We start from the raw sequence: 23,278 nt of genomic DNA on the forward strand, positions 1-23,278 counted from the left end.
TCGCTTAAAAATGCATGTACTTTTACTTTAAATATAGAGAAAGTGCTCCATTATCGATGATGCTTGGTATCGATAAAATGTTTGAATTGAAGTTCAGACGAAGCAAAATCATGTCGTGATCAAATGATATGTTTAGAGCATTTACGCTTAAATTTATTTTAGTAAGGTATATCATGTAACATATTAGTATGACTTCTTCGACAGGTGATATATATAATTTGAAATTATATTCTTTACGTGATTACGACACTTTTATTGTTAAATACAACCTTTTTCTTGTGATTGTGCATACACAGATGTAGATTTTCAAAAGCGCAATGAAGAAACCGTTAGATTTATACAACAATTGGCTCACACCGATGGCAAACTAAGATCACCAATCGATTTGAATATCAGCTACATGAAAGCCGTGAATTTAAATCCTATACAGTGGTGCAAATATAATGTCATACCAAAAAAGTTAAAGCTCGCGAACACTGGATACACTGGTAAAAAAATGGAAGCCACGTGCAATCTAATAAAGGTTTGTTTTAGAAAGAATAATCGCATTCATTATTTGTAGTCATGCTTAGTGCAACATGGCGTGAAGAAGAACCGTATTTATATGGCGGCCCTTTTGTTGACAGTTATGTGTTCTCGCAGCTTCATTTTCACTGGGGTAAAACTGACATGGACGGTAGCGAACACTACGTCGACGGTGGAAGGTTTTATTTTTACTGTGTCGTTGTTTGCAAATTCGATTTATCTGTTCTCTTTTAATTTAAATGTGTTTTTTTCACAAAGCATGCCAATGGAACTGCACGCTGTACATTACAACAGTCATTACGGATCTCAAATAGGGGCTCTTCGCCAATATGATGGTGTCACTATACTGGTGTATTTATTTCAGGTACTAAAAATATATATCTCTTTTATTTTAAATGTATGTATTACGTACTTTATTACGTAATCGTTATATATTAAATTATCTTTTCTACACTTTCAAATAAGTAATATTTCACAATTTAAATAAGAACAGGTTTCAATATTAAAAAAGTAATGGATTATGTTTTAAAAATAATATTTTATACAGCTGCAGGCAACCCCTAATCCGCTTTTGGATGATATCGTAAATGCTTTACCCTTTATCCAAGCAGCTCATTCTTCTATCCGTTTAATACCATTTCCTATAACAAATATTTTACGATGCTTTCAACGTGATTACTTCGTTTATTGGGGTTCCATTACTATGACAAATATCAGAAATAGCATACTATGGTTAATAAGTAGAGAACCATTAGGAATATCTATCGAACAAGTAAATAATGTTATGCTTTGTAAAGCTATCAATAAGCTGCTTAAACAATTATAATTAAATAAAATAAAACGTCACGCGCGCGCGCGCGCGTAATTAATTTATCTCAAGTTAATAAACTTGACTTTGTTTTTCAAGATTGCGGAGTTTCGCACACTATGCGACGAACGTAAAATGCCGATTTTGACAAATCGTCAATCACTGCAGGACACACTTAATAGAAACGTTTTTCACGTATGTCCTAGTGGATCCAGATACGCAACGCTTCTGCCAATTTCACGTAATGACAAAAAATATATTCATAAAGATGATGTCAATGATAAGAAATAATGATGCGCCAATTACAGTATGTTTATAATAGTACTACTTATAAATCAACTATTGCAATTATACTATATCAATACAAATATCCAAGTACTATCCTCTGTTTAATATAATATAAATACCTCTGTTTAATTCATTTTACTTTGAACTTTTTTAATGCCTTGTGAAACATTATTTATTTCCTCTTTCTGCGACGCCTCTTAATCCTTTCCCTCTCAAGATCACATGCTGGATAGAAAGAGGAGCAGTCAACTCCACCCAACCCCAAAATGGATGCTTTCACAGAATCCAACATTGCCGACCATGGAGTCCTGTGTAGCATTCTGCCCGACAACCAACTCATGCCCAAGCTGAAAAAGAGGGTGTCGATGTTATCGGTTTCGGGACACATCGTCAAATCGTCGCTATCTACTGATAGCGTCAACTGGTTCATGAAACGTGCCAATAAATTTGTATTTCATTTTGTTTGCGAGAGTCATATAATATTACTGTTATGTAATCTATTACCTCCACACAGGAATCCAAATTTTTCGATCGTCTTTAGTTTCCTTGGAGTATTGATTATTTTCACATAGTATCCTGCGCAGACAGTTACCAGAGTCCGCTTCGGCGACCATAGCCGCTTCGATGGACCTCAAAACGCGATAAGACAACTCGTTCAATGCCTCATTGCTAATGACAGATGAGGAGAGAGAAATTGTGTGTCTCCTGATTCGCCTACTACCATTATTTTCCTAAAACGTAAAAGATTTTCAAACTTTTTCATTAATATACGTATAATGGAAGTTACATGTCTCTTCTTTTGTATTAAATATTCTTATTAAAAAGATATTTTAAAAAATAATAGAATATATTTTTTTGAAACAAGACAGTTGTTTTAATACCATGCAATTCATCAGAAGCTGAATAATGAACAGCCCGAATGCTAAGAATGCAAGCGCGGTGAGCGCGATTTCGAAGAAGTCCTTAACCGACATGTCGTGACCCTTTCCCTTGGAATAGGAGGGTTTGTGATCCTCTTGATGTTCCTGATGCGGAGAATAATAGTACTCTTCGTGGATAGACGGAAAGTAGTCACCATGATGATGGCCATAGGACATCGGTCCGTAATGAAAGGCATGATGCCCCGTCGACGATGACAGCATGTCATCTATTATATTCGTAGAATATATAAATATTACGTCTTGGGCAAGTCTTTCATGTAACGCGCTACATTTAGCAATAGCTTCTGCAATCTACCTTCATGAGATGGTTCATAGCCGTCCACTTTTCCATTCGATGGCAGAGGCGCCTGCATCGCGTATCCCGTCACCTCGCCATCGAATTCTTCAACATCGTTATCTTGTTTCTTTCTTATTTTTTTGTGAGGCGCATAATGTTGATACACGTCATTTAGGGTCGTTGTTCTATTATAGATATATTAAAAATTAAAGTAATTTTGTTTGTCATATAGTATTCTGTTAATACACTATTAAAAATATCATTAAATTCAACGTATTTTTAAGTTACTCAAGTACATTAAATTTTATGTATCTATAACTGAAAGGTAAATGCATGAAATTTCATACACTTTAGACAACGTTAAATGTTTTTAATGTACCTTAAAATTTGTTTCGTTAAAAATTTAATTTTTGAAAAGTATTTTATGTTAAATTTATAATTAAAAATCTTTGATAATTTCTTAAATAAAATTAAATTTTGAATTAATAAAAACCTTTATAGTAAAAAACATAGTATTTAAATCTTAAATATAAGTGTGTCGTTCGTAATATAAGATCAGAGTTACAAGCGTGTCATTAGTTTCAAATATAATTTAGAATATAAAGAAGTTTTTAAGTTTTTAAATATTCACCGGTGCAACCAAGTTTTATATTTTGAGCTTCCTTCATCCGCTAAAAGCTTATCGTGTATCGTAACATTATCATCGCCTAAGAAATTGTAATGCTGATTGTTAGTTGGCATAGATTCTGGATGTCGTTTTAATCTAGGAGTGCTCACTTCCTTGAAGATTTCTTCCGCTAAGTAGCCGTGACAAAGATACTCATTCATTCTCTTCCTAATTCCATATATACCGATTAATTTAATATTCATATTACACACAGAAGATTTTCAGTTAGTTTACTCTCAAATTGAATTGTATTAACACTTACCTGTGATATTCCATCTCGTTTAACGCTTTATTAAAAGATCCATCCACAGTTTCGTTTATTATTGTCTTAGGAACATTATTTTGATCATTAAATAAAAATGTTCCAGGTAAAAGATCTACAGAAAGTATATCGTTCTGATCGATACAGAACTCGTTACCATCGTCAAAGCATTCCTGTGCCAACACTGCGCAAATTACGAAGAAGATTTCGAAGAGGTATATTATTTTGTAAGCCCACAATGAACATTTTTCACCGCGTTCTAGCAAATTTTCTAGTACCATTGCACGTTGTGCTATGAGAGTTGTCACTGAACACGGAGATGACTGTGACTGAAGTGGAGGCGACACGCTCTTGTAATAATTTTCTTGTCTGCTAGAAATAATTGCTTTAACCGTAACGTTCTATCTAGGCTGCGTTGCAACAGTTTTACAGTTTCAAGTACATTAATAGTACCGAAACATTAATTTCCTGTACATTCAACAAATTTGAATGCTATTCTATTATGCCATAAATTAACTTTCGTCAAATAAGAGTACTCATTAAATGATACTATCAAAAAGTTATATTATTCTAAATTAATTTCTTTCATCTTGTTTTTAAATATTATATTATCGCTTCAACTGTAATTTATTTATTTATTACTTATTTTTATACATTGTTTGTGACTGATGATGGTTGAGTAAAGTTGAAAAGTACGTTTTTATCATTGTTAAACGTACTTTTTGTACGGATAAAAATTTTTTCTTTCACATTTTAATAATTGCTTGTTTTTTTTCGCGTTTTCTACTAATTTTTTTTAGTTAAAATTGACATTAGAAAATAAAGGTATAAAATAAAATAATGTCACGTCGGTATCAAAATCGAAAGACAAAACACCCGCATATACCTGCAAAAAGCGGGTTGTACATCTGTTTAGATTCATGACTAATCCCCCCGATTGGTGACAGCGCCTACCGATTTAATCCGTAATCCGACACTCATGATTAAATACGTTTATTAAAAACCACTTACAACGCTCTTATGAATGTTTCAAGAGCGGAGGGTCTGTCGGGACGTCCGCCCGGGTCGAGGTGGTAAGACAGGGTAATGGGGCCTTTGTTCCCCTGGGAACGCGCTCACCTGTCTAATATCTCGCGAGAGTGGCTATATCTGTACACACACCAAAAGCGGCCAGTTATACGCCGAGCTTACTGAAAATTAATCGCGCAGTTTCGAAAGAATCCTCGCGTCTCTCGCGTCTCGTCCTACCGACTGAAATAAACGTTTCTCACGCGATTATTAATGGTGTCGTGGCCGCAAAACCACCGGTATATCAGACAAAGTATACAGAAAATTATATCTAACTTCACACTTTTATTTATTATTTATTAAAATATAATATTTAACGCTTTCCTCGAGAATCATAATTAACAGTATTCGGAAGAAGAAACAGAAAAATTAATTTGTACGAATGGCTTGTGTGAAGAGAATAAAATATTTATAACAAATCCCTCTTTCTTTCAACTTTAATATTTTGGAGATACACAATGCTAGCTTCAAAATATTTCCAACAAGACACGGATGATACTTAATTGCTTGTAGGTGTTCGCACCTCCCCTTTTGCGTGAACGCGACCTGAGGTGCGATTTGTGCACGCGTGAGCTCACCCTCCTTTTCTCAGGTGTTTGATTGATCGTTTCAATTACGTGGCGCAGCGTGCATCAAACGTGAGAGTAAACTTCGCAGCGAGCAAATGGATCGTTTATTCGAAACATTTACGGCTGGACGCTGCCGTGGATGGCATATAAAGCAAATAGATTGCAAATAATCGCGCATTATCCAAAACGCGTGCTGACGCTTCGAGCGTGGATGAGAACTGTCCGCGTCAATCAGATTGCGATTTCCAATGAAATTCCAGTAATTTCCATTTGCTGTGATTTCCCGTTAATTTCTCGATACCGATGGTAAATTTTCATTTGCCGCTTAAACGATTTTTAGAAAAGGCACGTAGCTAACGTAGCTATTGTGGAAGGTTTGGAAGGGACGTTTAAACGTCCACACTAGTTTCCAGGAAGTAATGCCCGCGGTCGTAAATTAACGTGTGCGTTGACCATGTCGTTACTTCCTCTCTTCGCACCTAAGACGCGCCTTAAGCGCATTTCACTTCATGTATTTAAGATTCAATATTTGTCGCGGTCGCAAGTACGTGTAAAATGTTCAACCCCGTGTATAATCAGCATACGAAAAAGCGTGTGCAACGCGAGACAAGTGTACGTGTGTGTGAATTTGCGTTTCAGTAGAAATAACCAGCTCGTCTATAAGGTAGGAGTCTCGTTTCGATGATATTATCAAAGAGATGTTTAAAAAAGTAATTTAGACCAATTGTCTTTCTTTCTCTATCTTATCCTAATTGTACTTTACTCTGTACAATTTAAAAAATGTACGCTTCTTTTTTAATCGAATTTTCTGCCTTTTCGTTCATAAAATTAAAAGCAATTCTTCAAAGTGGTTTAGCCAACTCTCAGTCACATATGCTTTAGTATTAATGTAAACTATTGTGTCTTCCTAATGTAAATATTGTGAGGTCAAAACTTTTTGCAATATAATAGTTATGTTATCCAAATCTAAGCGGAGAATATTGAAAGGTTAATAATGACTGCGTTTTCAGAACACGACACTGCGTGCTGAGGTGTCTAATGTATATGAAAAGAATGATATACGCTCTTCCACAAAGACGAAATAACTCAGACGTGGATCGGGGAGAGGATCGATGACGAGGAGCCGCGCGGTAGAAAGGGCTCACAATCGCCATTGGTCCTTTTAGCCGCGGAAGCGTGGAGCCGAGTGGATTTACGGCGCGCAAGGATGAACATTGAGATTGGCACGGGTAGCCCGGAGACTAATGGACGCGCCATTCGCGAAAATGGCCGCCACACCATGCTCGTAAACAGAAATAGCACGATATGGTTCGATAAGGACTATCATCAACGGCGGAAGTTGAAATCTCGTATCGTGCAAAACGACGCAATGCGGCGGTTAGCGTTTTCATTTTTATTTGATTACATTTCAGAAATGCATAGTATTCTTTTCTCAATTATTGTCAAAAAATTGGCTTTTTAGTTCGTAAAATTGGAAGCAATTCTTCAAAATAGTCTAGCCAACTCTCAGTCACATATGCTTCAGTATTAATATAAACTATTGTGTCGTCTATATTAAATGTCGATGTAGATTAAATTATAATTCTGTCAAATGTAGATATATAATTGGCAAGTCAATTCAGATTTTCGCACAAGCAAAACTTGTATAACATACATAGACTTGTTGCATATTGCCACCGATGAAAAGATTGCAAAGTTATACTTATGATGTGCAAATGTCCAGACATAATAAAGAAATGTTTCTGAAGTATAGTGAGAACCACTGCACGTAGTTCGCTAAACGCGTGAAGGAGTGTTTTGCGGTACTTTTTCATGATGTTCCTCACGTGGCAGAAGCGTTTATCCATTGCTAAAGCGCGAACAGGAAAGAGAGAAGCGACCATCGTTTTACCGGCATAAAGTTTCGAGATAGAGGGGTCAAAGAAGGCGGTTGCTGCGCGAGCATCCTGCGCGTTTGGGACCAATCGGAGATCCACCTTTTGATCCCAGATGAGCCCTTTTTCGCTATGGCAAAATTCGCTAGTGCGCAAGCCGAATCGTCGAGCACAGGCACTTTTTTGGAAAGAGCCATAAAACGCGTGAATGCCTCGATAAAATAGAAATATAGGAGATTCATCATACGAATTTACAAAATTATGCTGTACCAATAGTGTCGAAAAAAACACGATAAAAACAGTAAGAGAATATGCGAAATTAATTTTATTGAAGAAGTAACACGTATTTTATATAATATCGAATGAATTGAATAAATAAAATCCATGTTCAAAATAGTAAAAGACTGTAATAAAAAATATATTAGCTTTCGATTTTTCTTGAATAAATAATTTCAATAAAAATTGATGAATAATTATTGATGATCAATTAATTAATATTAATATAAATTTGTGAAACCTAAAAAATTTTTAATTCAATTCGATATAATTATATATTTATCTAATTTTTAACATACTTATGTATTATATATATTTATTGATAATAAGGTAAATATTACGTATTAAATTGTATCACCGAATTTTGTTGAATTGATCAATTGCGACTAAAAAAGAGGCAAAATTTTACAAATGATACGATAACATTTGAAAGCTATTAGTTCTAAAATAGGAAATCTCAGTTATAAACCGCCGCGATCCTGCGATCCCTACTCCGATCAGAGATATCGAGTAAGTGGGGGGTTTTCCAAGGTGCGAGATATTCTTCCAACCTCACGGGATGACCTTCCCGTGGGAAGTTGGTGGGGAGATGCTGGGAGGTCCTTCTCTGGACCACAGACACGTGCCACTTGTCATACTTTCGGAAGTACTTGCTTTCGGACGGTTCGAAGGGAGATTAGTACGAGATCAGGTGTAATCGATCAAAGAAGAAACGCGTGTTAAACCACTTACAGTTGACTCGCAGATATTCGTTGTTAGATAAAATATTTTGCCGATTAAAAAAGTAGAATATCGTTTGACCTCAATACGTGGTGCTAAATAATGACACGGCAGATTGTAATGTCAAGTTCTTGTCCAAATAATTTACGTTGACAACTGTGAAATTTAAAGAAGAAAGAAATTTGAAAAGCCCATTGGATACTTCAGTCGTCATCAAATATAAAGTGCGCGAATTAAAATTATTACTGGAACGTATGCCATCGTCTGAATGAGATCAGGATCGTCTATTGCAGACGGGATCGATGATTTTTCACAAGATGGAACTCTACCAAAACCGCGAAAAAATAAACGATGCCGTTTATGATCTTCGTCGGACACGATCGCTTTCGTGTGAGAACGAAGCATTTTCAAACAACATCGAGAGAGGCTGCATGTCACCGACCGTCAATCGAGAGTCTATCGAGTATGCATCCGATTCCAGCTGCGAGGGTTACAGGGAATTTCAGAAGCAACAGACCGAGAGAAGAAATTCATCCCCGATAGCCGCGTCCAGTGCTTTCACTATCGACAGCATCCTCGGGAGAAATGAGAAAAGAGAAATGTCGAGAATAAACAGTTCCGGCGATAAAGAGGAAGAACAAGATGACATGGAAGACAGGATAGAGGGACACTTCGTCAAGCCGACTGCGATACCAGCCACACGCTCTGGTATGTAACACATTATTGATACGTTAAAAAAATTAGATTATCCAGAAAAAACTTTTCTATTTTTATAAAAACGCAATAAAAAAATTAAAAAATAATTAAAATATCAACAAAGGATATTCGATGCTTTTAAATTTCTATGTTTAAAAAATTTATTTTGGCGCGCAGCTTCACGAATTTAAAAAGGTATAGAAAATCACACAATAATCAACTAAGATCTAACTATGACCGATGTTAGGTACTTCGATTGTTTATATTGTGTTTTTATATATCGATCAAAGTACTTTTCAATATGATTTTCTCTACCTAAAGTTTTATAGCCCAATTAGCAAACAATGTTTTTTAAATATTTATTATAACGTTTTTAAATATTTAAAGAACATTTAAAAAACATTGGTTATTAAAAGTTAGAAAAATACAATCAAATACGTTCTCACGAATTTATAGACGAATACGTAGGCAATTACGTGTAAATTATATTGTATATTTTCTTAAGCAGCGTCTACAATGCAGTTGTTACGATAATACGACGCTGCGATAAACCAACTGGAAAGAAAAAATATTTTCTTCTTCGGTTGGTTCGCCGCAGTTTCATAACATTGTAACAACTGTATTGCAGACGTTGCCTTAAAATATTGACAATAAAGAACTTTACGACCTGATTGCTGAACAAGGAAACTTTAAATATTCAAAAGAAAGAATTTTACGATTTGATAAATACGATGTAATACGATTGAATAGATATAGAAGGGAGCTTGTATACTCATTCGGGATTGCCGTACTCCGAAGGTGCATTATCCGATCCCTCAGCATATTCTGCAACATCACTCGCATCAGCCTCATTACTGTACAGTAGCTGGTTTGCTCAAACAAAGCCTGGACAGCTGTTCGGTTTACAAGGTGAGCTCAGATTTTTACAACCCAACTTAGTCCGTAAAAAAGTATATCAGATATATTTTTCATAATTTTTTTAAAGAGTCTCTTTCAATCTGGTATAACTACCTTAAAAAAATTTCCGTATGTTGGAAAATATAATCTATTGCATCAAATCTGTCCCGAATTGGTCGACTTTTAAAAATATTAATTACGTAAATGTAGAATCTGTGCGCTAGTCATACATGGGCGCTCAAGGAAAATCTAGGCGGTGCTAGAAATCTTTTTCTTCGTGTCTGAGGCACTAACGCTCTGTCGGAGAATCGCGACGACAAAGGACTCTAATTATTATCCACTCGTAATAACTTACCACCGTAATTCTATTTTCGCGCACAATGCCGGGAGAGGTGTGAGATGGGGCACTCTCTTTCTCGGCTTCAACGAATATTGGATATTATACGAGGCGCCTGCGATAACAGCTTTTCGACACGCGAGGCACACATCAGTGGCCCAGTTGTTGCATCCCCCTGTTTTTGGCGTGTTACTAGCGAAATATTAAATACTTAACCGAGTAAAAATCGCACGTTAATCAAATCTTGGGCTATTGTGTTCTATCTGGCACTCAAAACCACGCAAAATTTCAGCATTTTGCCATTCCATTGAAAATTTTTTACAATTCATATCACTCTTTTGCGAGCATTAATTTATTTATTATAACGCACACAAATATTCAAGTTTCACCGCTTTATTAAATCATGAAACCGCTATGTCACATAACAATTCTTAATTGAAATCCCAAGTGTTTTGCAATTTTGAGATGAGATTAAAATCCGCCATCACGTTGTTTCTCCCTTTCCGGCTACTATCCGCCATACTGTTAGGAGCCTATTTATCAGCACCGTTGGTCTAACTATCTTCCACGAAGGTGTTAAATGTCTCTGTACACTCGTAAATCTTGATCCCGCCGGTTCTTCTTCTTCGTCACTGTGCGTATTCTCTTTTCCGGTCATCACAATAGTCTTTCAATTTCTAAGAATGCGATTATCTCGTCTACAATTGTGTCTATTAAATTTATAATCAAACTTTTAGCCTACTTTAATCTACATCGCGCAGTAAAACAACTTAAATAATTTTTAAATTAAATTCAACTTAGTTTATCGTGTTTAATAATTGCATCAACGTGTTTAATAACCACGTCATGCTACACGTGTCTTCTAATATTAGAAAAATGTTAGATCAATAGGTATGTTATGCTGTTATAAAGAGACAAAACGCTTCTTGAACATTATTTGCACGGTATACATCGTTCTATCAGGTTTTCTATTGAACCCGAAGAATTACGTGTATTAAAACATTTAAAAGCTCTAAAACCTGCTGCGAGATTTTTCAATTTGCGTAATAGTTAACGCAACGTCATGAATTAAATGAGTCGGTATACTTTAGATACGTAAAAGGTAGTTAGATTCTTTGTCTGAATTGGAAAAAAGAACTCCGAAGTGCAACTTGAGGTTAAAAAACATTGAGATATTTTTGAAACGTGCTCCGAAGATCAGAACTTTTTCACTGAAAATTGACGTAATTTATGTACGTAACATTATAGTAGAATAAATTTTTTGTATAGAGTATAAGAGTTACAGTCTAACCGGTAAAAACTGTTCTCCGTAATAAAAACCTAACTATGGTTGTAGACATGCTGGAAGGGTCCCGTAAAAACGTAAAGGTCTTGTATAAATACGCGACATCTATTTGTTGACTTGTCGTGTAAGGGCCGTCCGGCTAACTGGTGATTAAACACGAGGAAAGAGCAAAAAAGTTTTTCTCTATTTCTATGTAAAAATATCTCGCGATCTCGAGAATATCCCGTCACGCATCTGTGCTATTTTCAGATTTTGAACAAATTGTCAAAAAGCGAGAAAAAAATTGTTGCATTATAATGTACAATTTATGAACAATTTTAATACAATACATTCTTATAGAATGCAAATGTTTCTGAATTAATTATATATTTTTTTATATCTGTGCATATATAAATTGTCTCGGAAATAAAAAAATGACAAAACTACATTATTTAACTATGAAAATTATTCTAAAATAAATAATATTAAAAAGTAGTCAAACTTTTCTTTAAGTTAAATAATATTTTCAAAGTACTTTGAAAGATTAAATGCTATTTTTGTGACATAATTTTAAATTTAAAAATAAAGTAGGAGAAAAAATCTATTCATAGTATCAATAGTTCAATATAGAGTAGTAAAATATATGTTATTGTTGTTTCTCTAAAATGTTGCATCGCGCTTTGGTACTCTAGCACAAATTACTCGCGGATATTTGCCAATGCGGTTAACAATCGCCCTATTATTTTAACGTATCTAATTACGTTATAATCTTATATCTGCTTTTCAAAGGAAATGTGTAGTACTTCTTTGCACTATGATGATAATCGCATCCAAACGTTCTCCGTCATAAACTGTTTGCACAGCTCGTTACCGCTTCGCCTCGATGGTGTTGACTATAGGATGTCACACATTCCGCAAACAGTCCTACACGTCTCAGAGACGTTCGGTGATCCTAGACGGGCTCGACGGGTGGTGCCTCGAAATCGTAAGATGATAATTGAGCCCGTGCTGGCAAAGTTAGCCGTGCAATTAAGACGCGCGATTAGAATATTAAATTTTAATTATCGCGACGATAAATCTCCGAAAATGCCAGTGTCAGAAACTGTCAGGGGACTCACGGGACTCTCACGTAATTAGCAACGACCATGTAGTTGACATTAGCAATCACGCGACATTCATTAAATGTTAGTGCGATGAGAGGTGAGGATTGATTATTTTTTTCAGCACCCAAACCGAGTGGCAGGAGGTCGAGAAAACCGGGTATCGATCGGAAACCGCGTCAAGCTTACAGTGCAAAACAGTTAGAAAGACTTGAGGCAGAATTTAAGGTACGATTCATGGTTCTCCAATTGTTCGTGCAACCAATTCGCCCGTGCGACGTTAATCTCTTCTCAAGCATCTTCTTTGATCCTCGTAGATCGACAAGTATCTCAGCGTGAGCAAGCGGATGGAGCTGTCCAAGTGTTTGAATCTCACCGAGGTGCAAATCAAGACGTGGTTCCAAAATCGCCGCACGAAGTGGAAGAAGCAGCTCACGTCCAGGCTGAAGATCGCGCAAAGGCAGGGACTGTTTCCACCGACGTATTTCCCGACCACCCAGTATCCACTTCTTCCGTACTACGCGGCGCCTTTGATGTTCGGTGCTCCTTTGTCGGACGACGCGAATTCTAGCTTGCCGACCCGATCCACCGTATCGTCTTCAGATACGGTCTGACGCAGTACAGACTCGAACTACTTCGTCGATTGTCGGCCGGGCAACCGCGAAGTGCAATAAGACCTTCCGTTGGCCACTGCGAAGTTCTCGGTGTAGCTTTTCTCTTTTTCTTTTTTTTTTCTTTTCTATTATCTCGTATAAGAATTTTTACTCGAAATCCAGTTGATATAATTGTAAAAAAAAATCTATCGTAAAAGTGTGCGAATGACAAAACATATACATTTTAATTATGATGCATCTTTAAGGAGATGCTGGCGAATAATGTTTCGTGCAAGAGTGCCATGCAAAATAGATACACTCTAAATTCATTCATTATTATCTGCGTTTCTAGAGATAGCGAAGTAATATTCAAGTATCAGTCGTATAAACAATTTCTTGTTTTTGTCAGTTGCCTTCTAGACGACCGATTAGTTTTCTTGTATATATAAGCGCGATATAATTGTAGATTTATGTAACACCTACGGGAATCGTATAAAAAATAGTTGATTGCATTTATTCGTAACGCGTTTCAGTAACTGAACAGGATTGCACTCTGATGATATTCAAGTAAGTGATACGAGAAGTAACTTCACATTATGTGAGAGAGAAAGATTTGTAATTTAGATCAATCTTGATTTGTAAAATTATTACGGATTTATGAAATGCATATGAGGAAATGTGTGAAAGACGAGCTCTGAATTTACTTGCGACTTCATACGTTTCCGGCGTGACAAGATTCCATCCAAGCAGTAGTGCAAGTGCAAGTGACGCGGAAGCGACATAAACAGCCGTATGGAAATACTATGTAAAGGACACATGAAGATAATATGGAAACGATATGGAAAAGGGGAAGGGAGGGAGAGAGAGGAAATGACGTTAATGCAGACGTCTCGCACTTCCTCTCTTCCAAGCGACCGTCAAGAAAAGCTTGTTCTCAGAGAACTTATAAAACGAAGCACAAAGAAGCGGTTTAATTGAAGGGCTTAGGAGCGTCAAGAAAAAAAAGACTACTCCTCACCATCTTTAATAAAGAGTGAGACAAAAAGAAAACTTTTATCCTTCATTGTACATTGAAAAAAATTGATAATATTCACTAGATGTTGAGTGAAATGACGCCAATTAAAGGCTTTTGATTAATATAATAAAAATTAATGTTACGTTCCTATATATTATATAGTAAGTACACGGAAAGCACAATTTTGCTGGAATACAGACCTGAAAATAATTATGTTGAAATTATGTTAAAATCATAAAAAAATTTTTATTGGATGTTTAAGCTAGTTGTTAGAATGTCAAAACTTTTTGCACCATGCTTGAATGTCTTTCATACTAATTTTGATAATCCAGCATAAAATTATTGTCTGATCTGTATCTAGCTAAGTTTTTAAATATTACAGTAAAATTGTTTTTCAGTGTATTAATTATAAATTGTAAATTTAATTATACTTACTATATTTAGAAAAATACAAGTACTTTTTGTTATATTAACCGAAAATTTACTCAACATTTAGTAGCCATTATCAAACTTTTTCAGTGCGATGGAGAGGGATGCAAGAATAGATAAGGAGATTTGTGCTCGGTGAAATAATTATGTGTTGTACGTAAGACTCTGATTCGAACTATTATACATAATTTAACGTCTTCCGCTTACACGCGCGTAAATGGAACAAAGCTTACGCGGCAGAGTATAATTTATCGAGGAGATACGGGCCAAACCGCAGCGTTACATGTGTTATCGAAGCGATTCGTATGCAACGTGCAATTCAAATATACACTCGAGTTAGGGTCGCGCATCTCTATGTAAAGTTTATGAGAGAGCCGCCGCAATGTAGCTTAAAAATGAAAGAGGCATATCCTGAATTATCGAACGCACGAGAAAAAAGAATCGTAAAATACTATCGAGAAGAGAGCGTCTACGAATAGGTAGTTTCGCTCTTGCGTCAATAAATTATATTCTATCGTGAGAGCCTTTCTCCCCTTTGTCGGAGCGATACATGACAAGTTACTTTCGTTTAAATCTCGCACGGAGGCAAAGGAGTAAAGTCTGATGAGGGAAAAAAATGCGAGACTAATTACGAGCCACGCCGTAATCGCAAATGTAAGCTTGAGCATTAAGATGAAGTGATATAATGGGAACTTAATGGTCCACACGATGCATATAATCATTCTTTCCACCGAGTAATCAAACGTTAATTAGTCCGCGGTAAGTTCCGTAAAATTCGCGGCGTGTCAGGCGTTTTTTCCCTGCAGCACCTCCTCTCGTTCCTCGGCTCGCGTTTTTCCGCATTATCAGTCTCGCAGGCGGCGTGCCGTCCCGCCGGGCACTTCGTTCGCGTCAACCCCGGGAACAGGACGAACTTCTTGCGCTTTTTCACACGCGGCCCCGTTTCTCCGCGCGGCACCGCTGTCGCCTCGCTCGTGCCGGGGCACCACAGTGTACCGGTCTCCCGCGTCCTCACTTTGACGGACGACTGCACGGTGCGCACCAGCACCACCGGGCTGCAGCTCTTATCGAGCGTCGGGGATGTCTCCGCGTGAAATTTATGAGCCGAAACTTGGACACACTTGTCGGACTGTTCAGGCTTGGAGACGGTGGCGGCAGCGGTCGCCGCCGCGATCGCCAGCGTGTTCTGGGCGCACAAGTAGCAGCAGGTCTTTTCGAGGTCGGCGATCGATGGCGGTGGTTTTACGGGGTCCCGATCCTCGACGACGAGGTCATCGTCGCGCGCTACCAGACGCGGCTCCATAGGAGCATGCGAAACGAGCTCCTCGCGCCTTTCTCTTCTCTCCTGCTTCTCCTCCTTTTTCCTCCTCTCCTGTCTTTTCCTCCTCTCCTTTCTTTCCTTCCTGGTGTCCTTGGTGTCCTTGGTGTCCTCGGAAATTTCTATCCCAATGTCCTTATCAGGCTGGACCTCCCCCGCCTTGTCTTGTTCTTTATGACGTTTCCTAGATTTCTTCGGAGCATCTCGATAGCTCATCGATACTCGATACGACACGCTTGATACACCGGCGACCGCCACCGCATCGTCGGGCACTCTCCTCATCCTGCACTCTCTTCTTCGCGTCTTTATTCGCTCGAAAAGTCGTCTCGGCTTCCTCAAAACGCGCTTGCAACATCTTTTCTTCGCGCGGTACAATCTCAGACAACACAGACGCAGCCCAACGCAGCACGATGTCGACCGGTGCATGCGTAACGAACCGATGTCTCGCGTATCAACACCTTTATGATTTTGCTCCGTTTTCTCAGGATTTCTCGTTACGTTTCGCTGATCCTCCTCTGTACTGTTAACTCGATACGCCGTCTGCTGATTTAACGGCGTCGCTGCGAATCCAGAGCAAGGATTAATATCCTAGCCCGATTACGATCACAAAGTGATAATAATTATATATAAATATATAATATGTGAAACAAATGTTATATTAATGCGAGCAAAAATGACGATTATACTGAAACTTCCTTGGAAGTTAATTTAATTGGGTTGATCTGTTCATTCGTTTTTACGTCCCGACGTATGTTATTGTACTGCTTTTATGTGTTAAACGCGAATGTATTTCAGGGAACGAAAAGAGAAACGATACCCGCATCAGGGAGAATTGAAAACGGAAACGAAGTAGAAGCGCCCCGAGGAAATGGAGTTATTTTTCAGGTTGATTCAAAGAGTTGAATATATGTTGCTTACTGCTAGGTCCATACGTAGAGGAATACGCGGCATTTTGCGATAAATGCGTTTCGTATTCCGTTTGTGCATTTTTCGAGCCAGATATTTGTTCCTTAGGACGTCGTGATGAATGATGGGTGTACCGAGCTATGTGTGCGGATCGATCCACATTTACGAATTCATCCGAATTCACTGTCGGACGCATTTTCATCTAAGCAGATTTTTTTAGGTTCCATTCGTTAAGAATTTAAAGAATTAGCAAGTAAATAGATGGCTTCGGCATATAAATTACTGCTACCAAGCTGCATCTAATAAATGATTCCCTCGGAACATCGGGAACCTTCGGAGAAAGAAAAAAAGTACAGCACAGATAAATATGCAAGTTGATCTTTCACTCAGCTCTTTTAACTCTCTAATTAATTTAATTTTTTTTAGCCATAATTAGAAAAGGTTATGTTTATTAAGGTTAATGTATTGTACTTTTGGATATAAAAAACGAATGAAATAACATTAACAGACACCGTCTATAATTTCACTCCACATCTCCGATTTTTGCTTGTTGCTGATAAAAAGTAAAATTGAAAACGCGGCCTCATTATATTTCATCATATTGAAATGTCTTATTCATTATAAAATTTTTGAATTTAAACTAAAACTGTCAACTACTTACTTTGTTCAATGCTAAGAACTTTGCCGCGAAAAGAGACATATATTAAAGAAACACGGGCCAATTTGTTATTTTCAGAATTCTTATGCCTATTTCCACCAACGCAGATTAACTTTGATCTCAGTTTAACTTACTCTTTATCTTTCTTTAGTTCTAAAAATTGGAAAAAGATAAGAAGTAAGTTAAACTAAGATCAAAGTTAATCTACATTGGTGAAAATGGGCATTAAACGGACGAATTAATACTTTATTATATTTTATTCCAATGTGTCGTTTTCAATATTATATTGTAAGAATTGTTCTCTGCAGCAGTAAAAGAGAATTTTACTTATGACTTAGAAATTTCTAAAATTTGAGTTAATTTTGCTTAAGTATAAATTTTATAATAAGAAAAATTGATTATAATTACACAAAATTATTATCGAACAGAGAATGTCTCCAAAATTGTTTTTTTTAAATATAATTAATATAATTAGTTTTACGCATAGTAATATCTAAAAAAAAATTTCAGTTAATTATAAGTTATTATAATTACTAACTAAAATTTTTTTTGAGACATCACTAATTTATGCGTAAAAGTTTCTTTTTATTGAAAGTGTAAAAGATTTAAGAATTTTTAAAATTCTTCAAAATACCAAAATTTTGTAATGTTTATCAAAAGACGCAACAGATTAATATCACAAATTTTATTCTGCGTAGTGAAGTGTATATTTACGTACAATAAGTTGTTGGATGGAAATACTTTTTAGGATTAAATTTGAATATTAATCTACCATAGCGCATCCATTTTAAATGGATCTCTATTAATATCTGGAGCAATGAATCTCTATCAATATATTCAATAGAGATTCATTACTAGATCAAAATATAATTTGTCACTCACCGACACACGATGCGTAGCAGCGGAGTTTTCAACGTTGACCTGTAAAACACAAATAAATATAATTCACATTATAATAGCGTTCGCAGTAATTAATATTACAAAAACTAATTACGTTACATTGAGCTTTTATTCATTTTTTTTAAGCACAAATGATTAATAAAGTAATTATAATTTTAGAAAAATTTCTATCTCATATAGACTTTTAAAAAATTTTACGAACGAGTCTTCTTAAAGTAAATTAATTTATTAAATTAATTTAATTTATTAAATCAAGTACTCAATAGTTTACCTCGTGGTTACTCCGCCGTTGCCCGTTGCCTCCCAGGCTCTCCTCCTCCTCTCTTGTTCTTGCTTGTAGTCTTTTTATGGCACCGGCATTCACTAACGAAAACACTACTACTTATGGCCAGCAATAATCATCTCGTCAATCGCGCGACATCCTGGACGGCACTCCGCGGTAGACGACGGATCTCGAGCGAGGGGTACGCGTGATCACGCTTCGCTGCGTGACATAACCTTTCGACCGGTTGCTAATACACAACACGTTTTCGGACGATTGTTATGTCCGCGTTCTCGCATACGCTATTAAATTGAGAGTACGAATTGAGACCGAAAACAAACACTTGCGGACAGATCACTGATACCGTTGATCATGAAATTCGCAATCTAACAAGTTGCCGGTGCACTTGTGTACGGCGACTATCACCTGATAGAAAGATCGCGCGGTGCCTTGTACTTGCACAACACTTTCGATGTACACGATGCGCAGTTTATTATGTCGCAACAACGAGAAATTAAACGCGAGAAGACAAGCGTTATTCTCGTCACTCTACACCCGACGACGTTGTTCGACGAACGAATGTTGGGGATCCACGGATACCTTCACGCGATACGTAACCGTTGAGCCGGTTGACCGCAACTTTTGCTAATTCATAACACATTGATAAACATACGTTCTCACGTACACTGATAAACACACGAATTGAGTCTGTGAACAAACTGCCGCGGATTGAAAAATGCGATCGATCGACGGATCACTGACGCCGTTGCTCGCGTGAAGAGGTTACAATGAATCGAACGGGGTTTCACCAAAACTCGCAGTCTAACAACAGATTGCCGGTACAGTGGTGAGTACGACGGCAAATTCATCTTACTTGATATGAAAATCGTACTCAATTCGTACGTTTATCAGTGTACGTGAGACCATGAACGTAATAATCGTCCGGAGATGTGTATGTGTTATGCGTTAGCAATGGTTCGGCTACAGAACAAAAAGGTTATATGCGACACCATTCGCGAGTCACAGCGAGGTGAAGATATCGCATGAAGGTGTCCGCGCGTCCCCATCGTTCGAGAGTCGGCTAACGTCATTGCTATGAAAGAGGATCTGGGATGCATTGAGCAACGGCGGGAGCAACTACGAGGTAAACAAGTACACGATGTACGATAAATTAAATTATATTAAGAGGACTCGTTCATCGAATTTGTTAAAAGTCTATTTAGGAGATAGAGATTTTTGTAAAACTATAATTATTTCATTAATAATTTGTGCTTCAAAAAGATGAATAAAAACTCATTGTAACGTAATCAGTTTTTGCAATATTAATTACTACGGACACTACGTACTGTAATGTGAATAATATTTAGTTGCGTTTTACAGGTCGAGGTTGAAAATTTCGCTGCTGCGCATCGTGCGTCGATGAGTAACACAAATTATAATTTTAATCTAGTAATGAATCTCTGTTGAATATATTGATAGAGATTTATTGCTCCAGATAGATAGAGAAATCCATTGATAGAGATCCACAATTAAAAATGGATGTGCTACGCAGAGAGCTGTTGCGCAGGTGAAAGGTGAGGGTAAGATCGAAAGCACATCAAGCGATATCAAGCCTGATCAAGCCATGAATAAACGCGGACAGACGCCGTTCTGCTTCTACGCAGCGTCGGCGGTCGCGCAGGCGCGGCGTGACGTCACGCTACGTCATCAACATGGCTGCCGCAGGCAGCGGTAGCCGTCGCCATCTCGCGTCGTCATTTCTCGGGCGCCCGGAGACAGTCAGGCGGTCCGCTCCGCGTCCGTATCGCGCACGCACGTCGCAGCTGGTCGCAATCAGGGAGAGCCGAAGGTGGCAGGACTGTGTACTGTGTCAGTGGCGACGGTGGCGACTGTTCGCTCGCGCACGACTTCCCTCTTCTCCCCGTCCGAGCGAGTCGTCTCGTGCGTGTGTGTGAGTGCGTGTTTTGTTGCCGCTGCGATGCGTTCGTTAAATATCGAGTGGCCGTCGTCGTCGTCGTCGTCGTCGCCGCCGCCGCCGTCGTCGTCGTCGTCGTCGTCGTCGTCGCCGTCGCCGTCGTCGTCGTCGTCGTCGTCGTCCTCGTCGCGCTGTGCGTGAAGAAAGCAAGCGGCAGCAAGGGGGCCCTTGTCAGCTGTTCGCGAGCGAGCACGGGCCTTGTCATCGGCGCGGAACGCCGCGGAGGCAGTCAGGGGAAAGCGAGCAGGCGAGCGAGCGAGCGTGAGGCGCGTCGCTCGTGAAGTTAGTTACGGAAGTCAGTCTACGAGGGGCGGACTGAATTGGTGCGGTACGGTGTCGACGTGCGTGCGTGCGTGCGTTCGTTCGTTCGCGCGGCTTGCGTCGGTTGACACAGGGTCGTGGCGGTGTCCGCGTGCGAGGCGCGATCCCCCCGACACGGGAAAATAATGGCGTAGACCTCAGGCCGCGCTCCGGAAACACGAGAGAGAGAGAGAAAGAGAGAGCGAGCTAGCACGGGAGGTGAATCAAGGGAGAGGAGGAGAAGAAGAGAGAAAGAGAGTGAGCGAGCGAGCGGCAACGAGGGAAGAAGAGAGTGAGAGAGAAAGGGAGAGAGAGAGAGAGAGAGAGAGAAGGAGACGCTCGTCGCGTTCATATTCGTCCGTGTCGCGGCGGTGGCCGTGTCGAGAGCGCAGCCGATCGCTCGCGTCTCGTCCGCTGTAGCAGCGCGCGTCCTCGCCGTCGCCCACGTAGATTATTGCCGCGAGCGAGCGAAGCGAAGCGGAGCGGAGCGGAGTAACCCGTTGTCGTCGTGGTGATCGGAACGAGTCGGTGGTGTGTGCAGTGCTGCTGGAGAGCGAGAAGGAAAACGAGTGTGCGGAAAGAGAGAGAGAGAGAGAGATAGAGATAGAGAAGGCAGTGCCGAATCGTTTTTCCCTCGTCGCGGTCAACCCTGTTGCTGGCGACCGCTTCGCGCCGCGAGTCGGGCTTTTGTTTTGTTTGTGCTCCTGTCCTTCGCGCGCGCTAGAGGAAACGGCGGAGCGAGACCGACGCCAGGTATCCAGCGCGGCGCGTGTCCCGACTGCAGCGGGGAATATTGTATTACGATGATCAGTGACACGTGCGGATACGTTTCCTTCCTGCTGCTGCTGCTGCTGGTCCCGTACATCGAGAGCGGTGAGTGTCTCTTTTCTTTTCTAGTTAAAAATTCTCTACGGTGACTATTCTGGTGCACGCGTCCTCTCTTGTCTCTCGGGCTGCTGGGCAGGACGCGCGGACCTGCCCCGCGCGCACGTCCGTGTGCGTGCCCGCGTGTGCGTGCGTTCCGCGTCTCGCGTGAATCATCATCTCTTCTTTCACGAAGAGCCTGCCTGTCGCGTGTCTCCGCGCGTTCTCCCGAGAGCGAGAGATAGCGTGCCGAGACAGCTGCACGAAACCGCGCGAGATCACGGCCGGATTTCGTCTTTCTCGAACGATTACGATGCATCGTGAGAAAAGTAGTCGCAGGCACGTAATCGAAGTCGCGTCGCTCTTTAACTTTTTAGTTCCAGTTTTTATGTTATTAAAGATGTGCGTATTATTTTAATCGAATCGGATGAAGTTTTAGTCGCCATGATTCTAATTTGAACGAAGGTAAGACCCTGTTCTCTAAATTCCTTGAAGTAGAATCTTACTCTAAAGAGTGAAAATCCAATCTCTTTTTCAAGACTGGTTAAATATTTACTCTTTAGAGTGAGATTCCATTTCAAAGAATTTAGAGAGTGCGTTCAAGGGAGGTATGTTAGATATTAGAAATAGGAACTAGAATTTTAGAATCAGTTTTCTCAATACTCTTTAAAAAAAATTAGTAATAAAGTGTTTCAATAAACTGATTACTATATCTACAGTGATGATTACTATTCAACTGATGATTACTATTCAGTTAACTGATGTAATATTATCAATTACTGGTATAGTACTTAGTTTATTGAAATACTTACGAGTTCTTTTTTTAAGGATAAATACTATAGATATGGTGGATCATATTTTCTTCGACAAAGTAAAGGACAAATCTGAAAATTTTAGAATTTTTTCCTTACATATTTCTAAAACAGTTTAAACTAACTAAATTTATTAATTGTTAATAATTAAATTTATTAATTATTTCCGTAAAAACTTATTAATATACGATATTAGACATTGGAACGCTATTTAGAAAAGAATTTTCCGTAAAATAAAAGACAAAATAAAATAAAGGACAAAATTAAGTTTTGAGAAATTAAATAAATCCAGAGGACAACTATGCGAAATAAAGAACGTCACCGTAACTATAGATCAATAATAATTTATGTTGTGTTTTGGATTATATATTTATGTATTATATCTTATTAATATCCATTGTACAATACATTCAATATTCATTGAGCAAACTCTGATTCTCAAATTTTAATTTTAATTAACATCTAATATTCCTCCTCTTTCATGCATAGGGCCTAACTGTATCCTACCTGGTCTAAACTTTATAATTTTTTTCTATTTTTGAGTGCAAAATTAAAAATTGATAGGTTCAAAGAGGGAAACATTTTCAAATATTGATTTAAAATGGGACAATTTTAAATATTTACGTGGATGCAGTAGTAATTTTTAGAAAAAGTTAGGTCATATTGATACATATGTA

General features: G+C 38.4%; 4 protein-coding genes and 1 non-coding gene across 8 annotated transcripts in view; 3 read left to right on the forward strand and 2 right to left on the reverse strand.

Annotated features, from left to right (window-relative positions):
- The first annotated feature begins 188 nt into the window (after window positions 1–188).
- Window positions 189–1,624, forward strand: LOC105201459 (carbonic anhydrase 1). Its single transcript, XM_011169477.3, has 6 exons — window positions 189–204; window positions 297–488; window positions 563–704; window positions 784–889; window positions 1,073–1,297; window positions 1,433–1,624. Exons 1-6 carry the CDS (start codon window positions 189–191, stop codon window positions 1,622–1,624), a joined length of 873 nt encoding a protein of 290 aa, XP_011167779.1.
- LOC105201460 lies at window positions 771–6,791 on the reverse strand. Of its 3 annotated transcripts, XR_005574508.1 has the most exons (7): window positions 3,769–6,791; window positions 3,471–3,674; window positions 2,858–3,024; window positions 2,503–2,768; window positions 2,126–2,352; window positions 1,741–1,968; window positions 771–1,166 (listed from the first exon to the last, which is right to left on the reverse strand). It is a non-coding gene; the product is annotated as an uncharacterized LOC105201460 (transcript). The 3 variants fall into 3 exon arrangements; XR_005574510.1 differs by having other exon boundaries at window positions 3,471–3,869; XR_005574509.1 differs by lacking the exon at window positions 771–1,166 and having other exon boundaries at window positions 1,628–1,968.
- A 1,074-nt stretch (window positions 6,792–7,865) lies between these two features.
- On the forward strand, window positions 7,866–15,307 carry LOC105201488 (homeobox protein engrailed-2-B). The gene is made up of 4 exons (XM_011169514.3): window positions 7,866–8,983; window positions 9,722–9,880; window positions 12,694–12,797; window positions 12,887–15,307. The coding sequence occupies exons 1-4, from the start codon at window positions 8,578–8,580 to the stop codon at window positions 13,181–13,183; spliced, it is 966 nt and encodes a 321-aa protein (XP_011167816.2). The 5' UTR covers window positions 7,866–8,577; the 3' UTR covers window positions 13,184–15,307.
- Window positions 13,656–17,132, reverse strand: LOC105201487. The gene is made up of 2 exons (XM_039448457.1): window positions 16,804–17,132; window positions 13,656–16,484 (listed from the first exon to the last, which is right to left on the reverse strand). The coding sequence occupies exons 1-2, from the start codon at window positions 17,030–17,032 to the stop codon at window positions 15,352–15,354; spliced, it is 1,362 nt and encodes a 453-aa protein (XP_039304391.1). The 5' UTR covers window positions 17,033–17,132; the 3' UTR covers window positions 13,656–15,351.
- Window positions 17,133–20,423: 3,291 nt separating this feature from the next.
- LOC105201458 (disintegrin and metalloproteinase domain-containing protein 10) overlaps window positions 20,424–23,278 on the forward strand; it is a 121,735-nt gene continuing 118,880 nt past the window's right edge. For both annotated transcript variants that reach the window (XM_011169475.3, XM_011169476.3), the window contains exon 1: window positions 20,424–21,798. In XM_011169475.3, the coding sequence (XP_011167777.1) occupies window positions 21,729–21,798 (70 nt within the window). In that variant the 5' untranslated portion in view covers window positions 20,424–21,728. The remainder of the gene's footprint in view (window positions 21,799–23,278) is intronic.

The sequence above is a fragment of the Solenopsis invicta genome, chromosome 4 (assembly GCF_016802725.1).
Source record: "Solenopsis invicta isolate M01_SB chromosome 4, UNIL_Sinv_3.0, whole genome shotgun sequence".
NCBI lineage: Eukaryota > Metazoa > Arthropoda > Insecta > Hymenoptera > Formicidae > Solenopsis > Solenopsis invicta.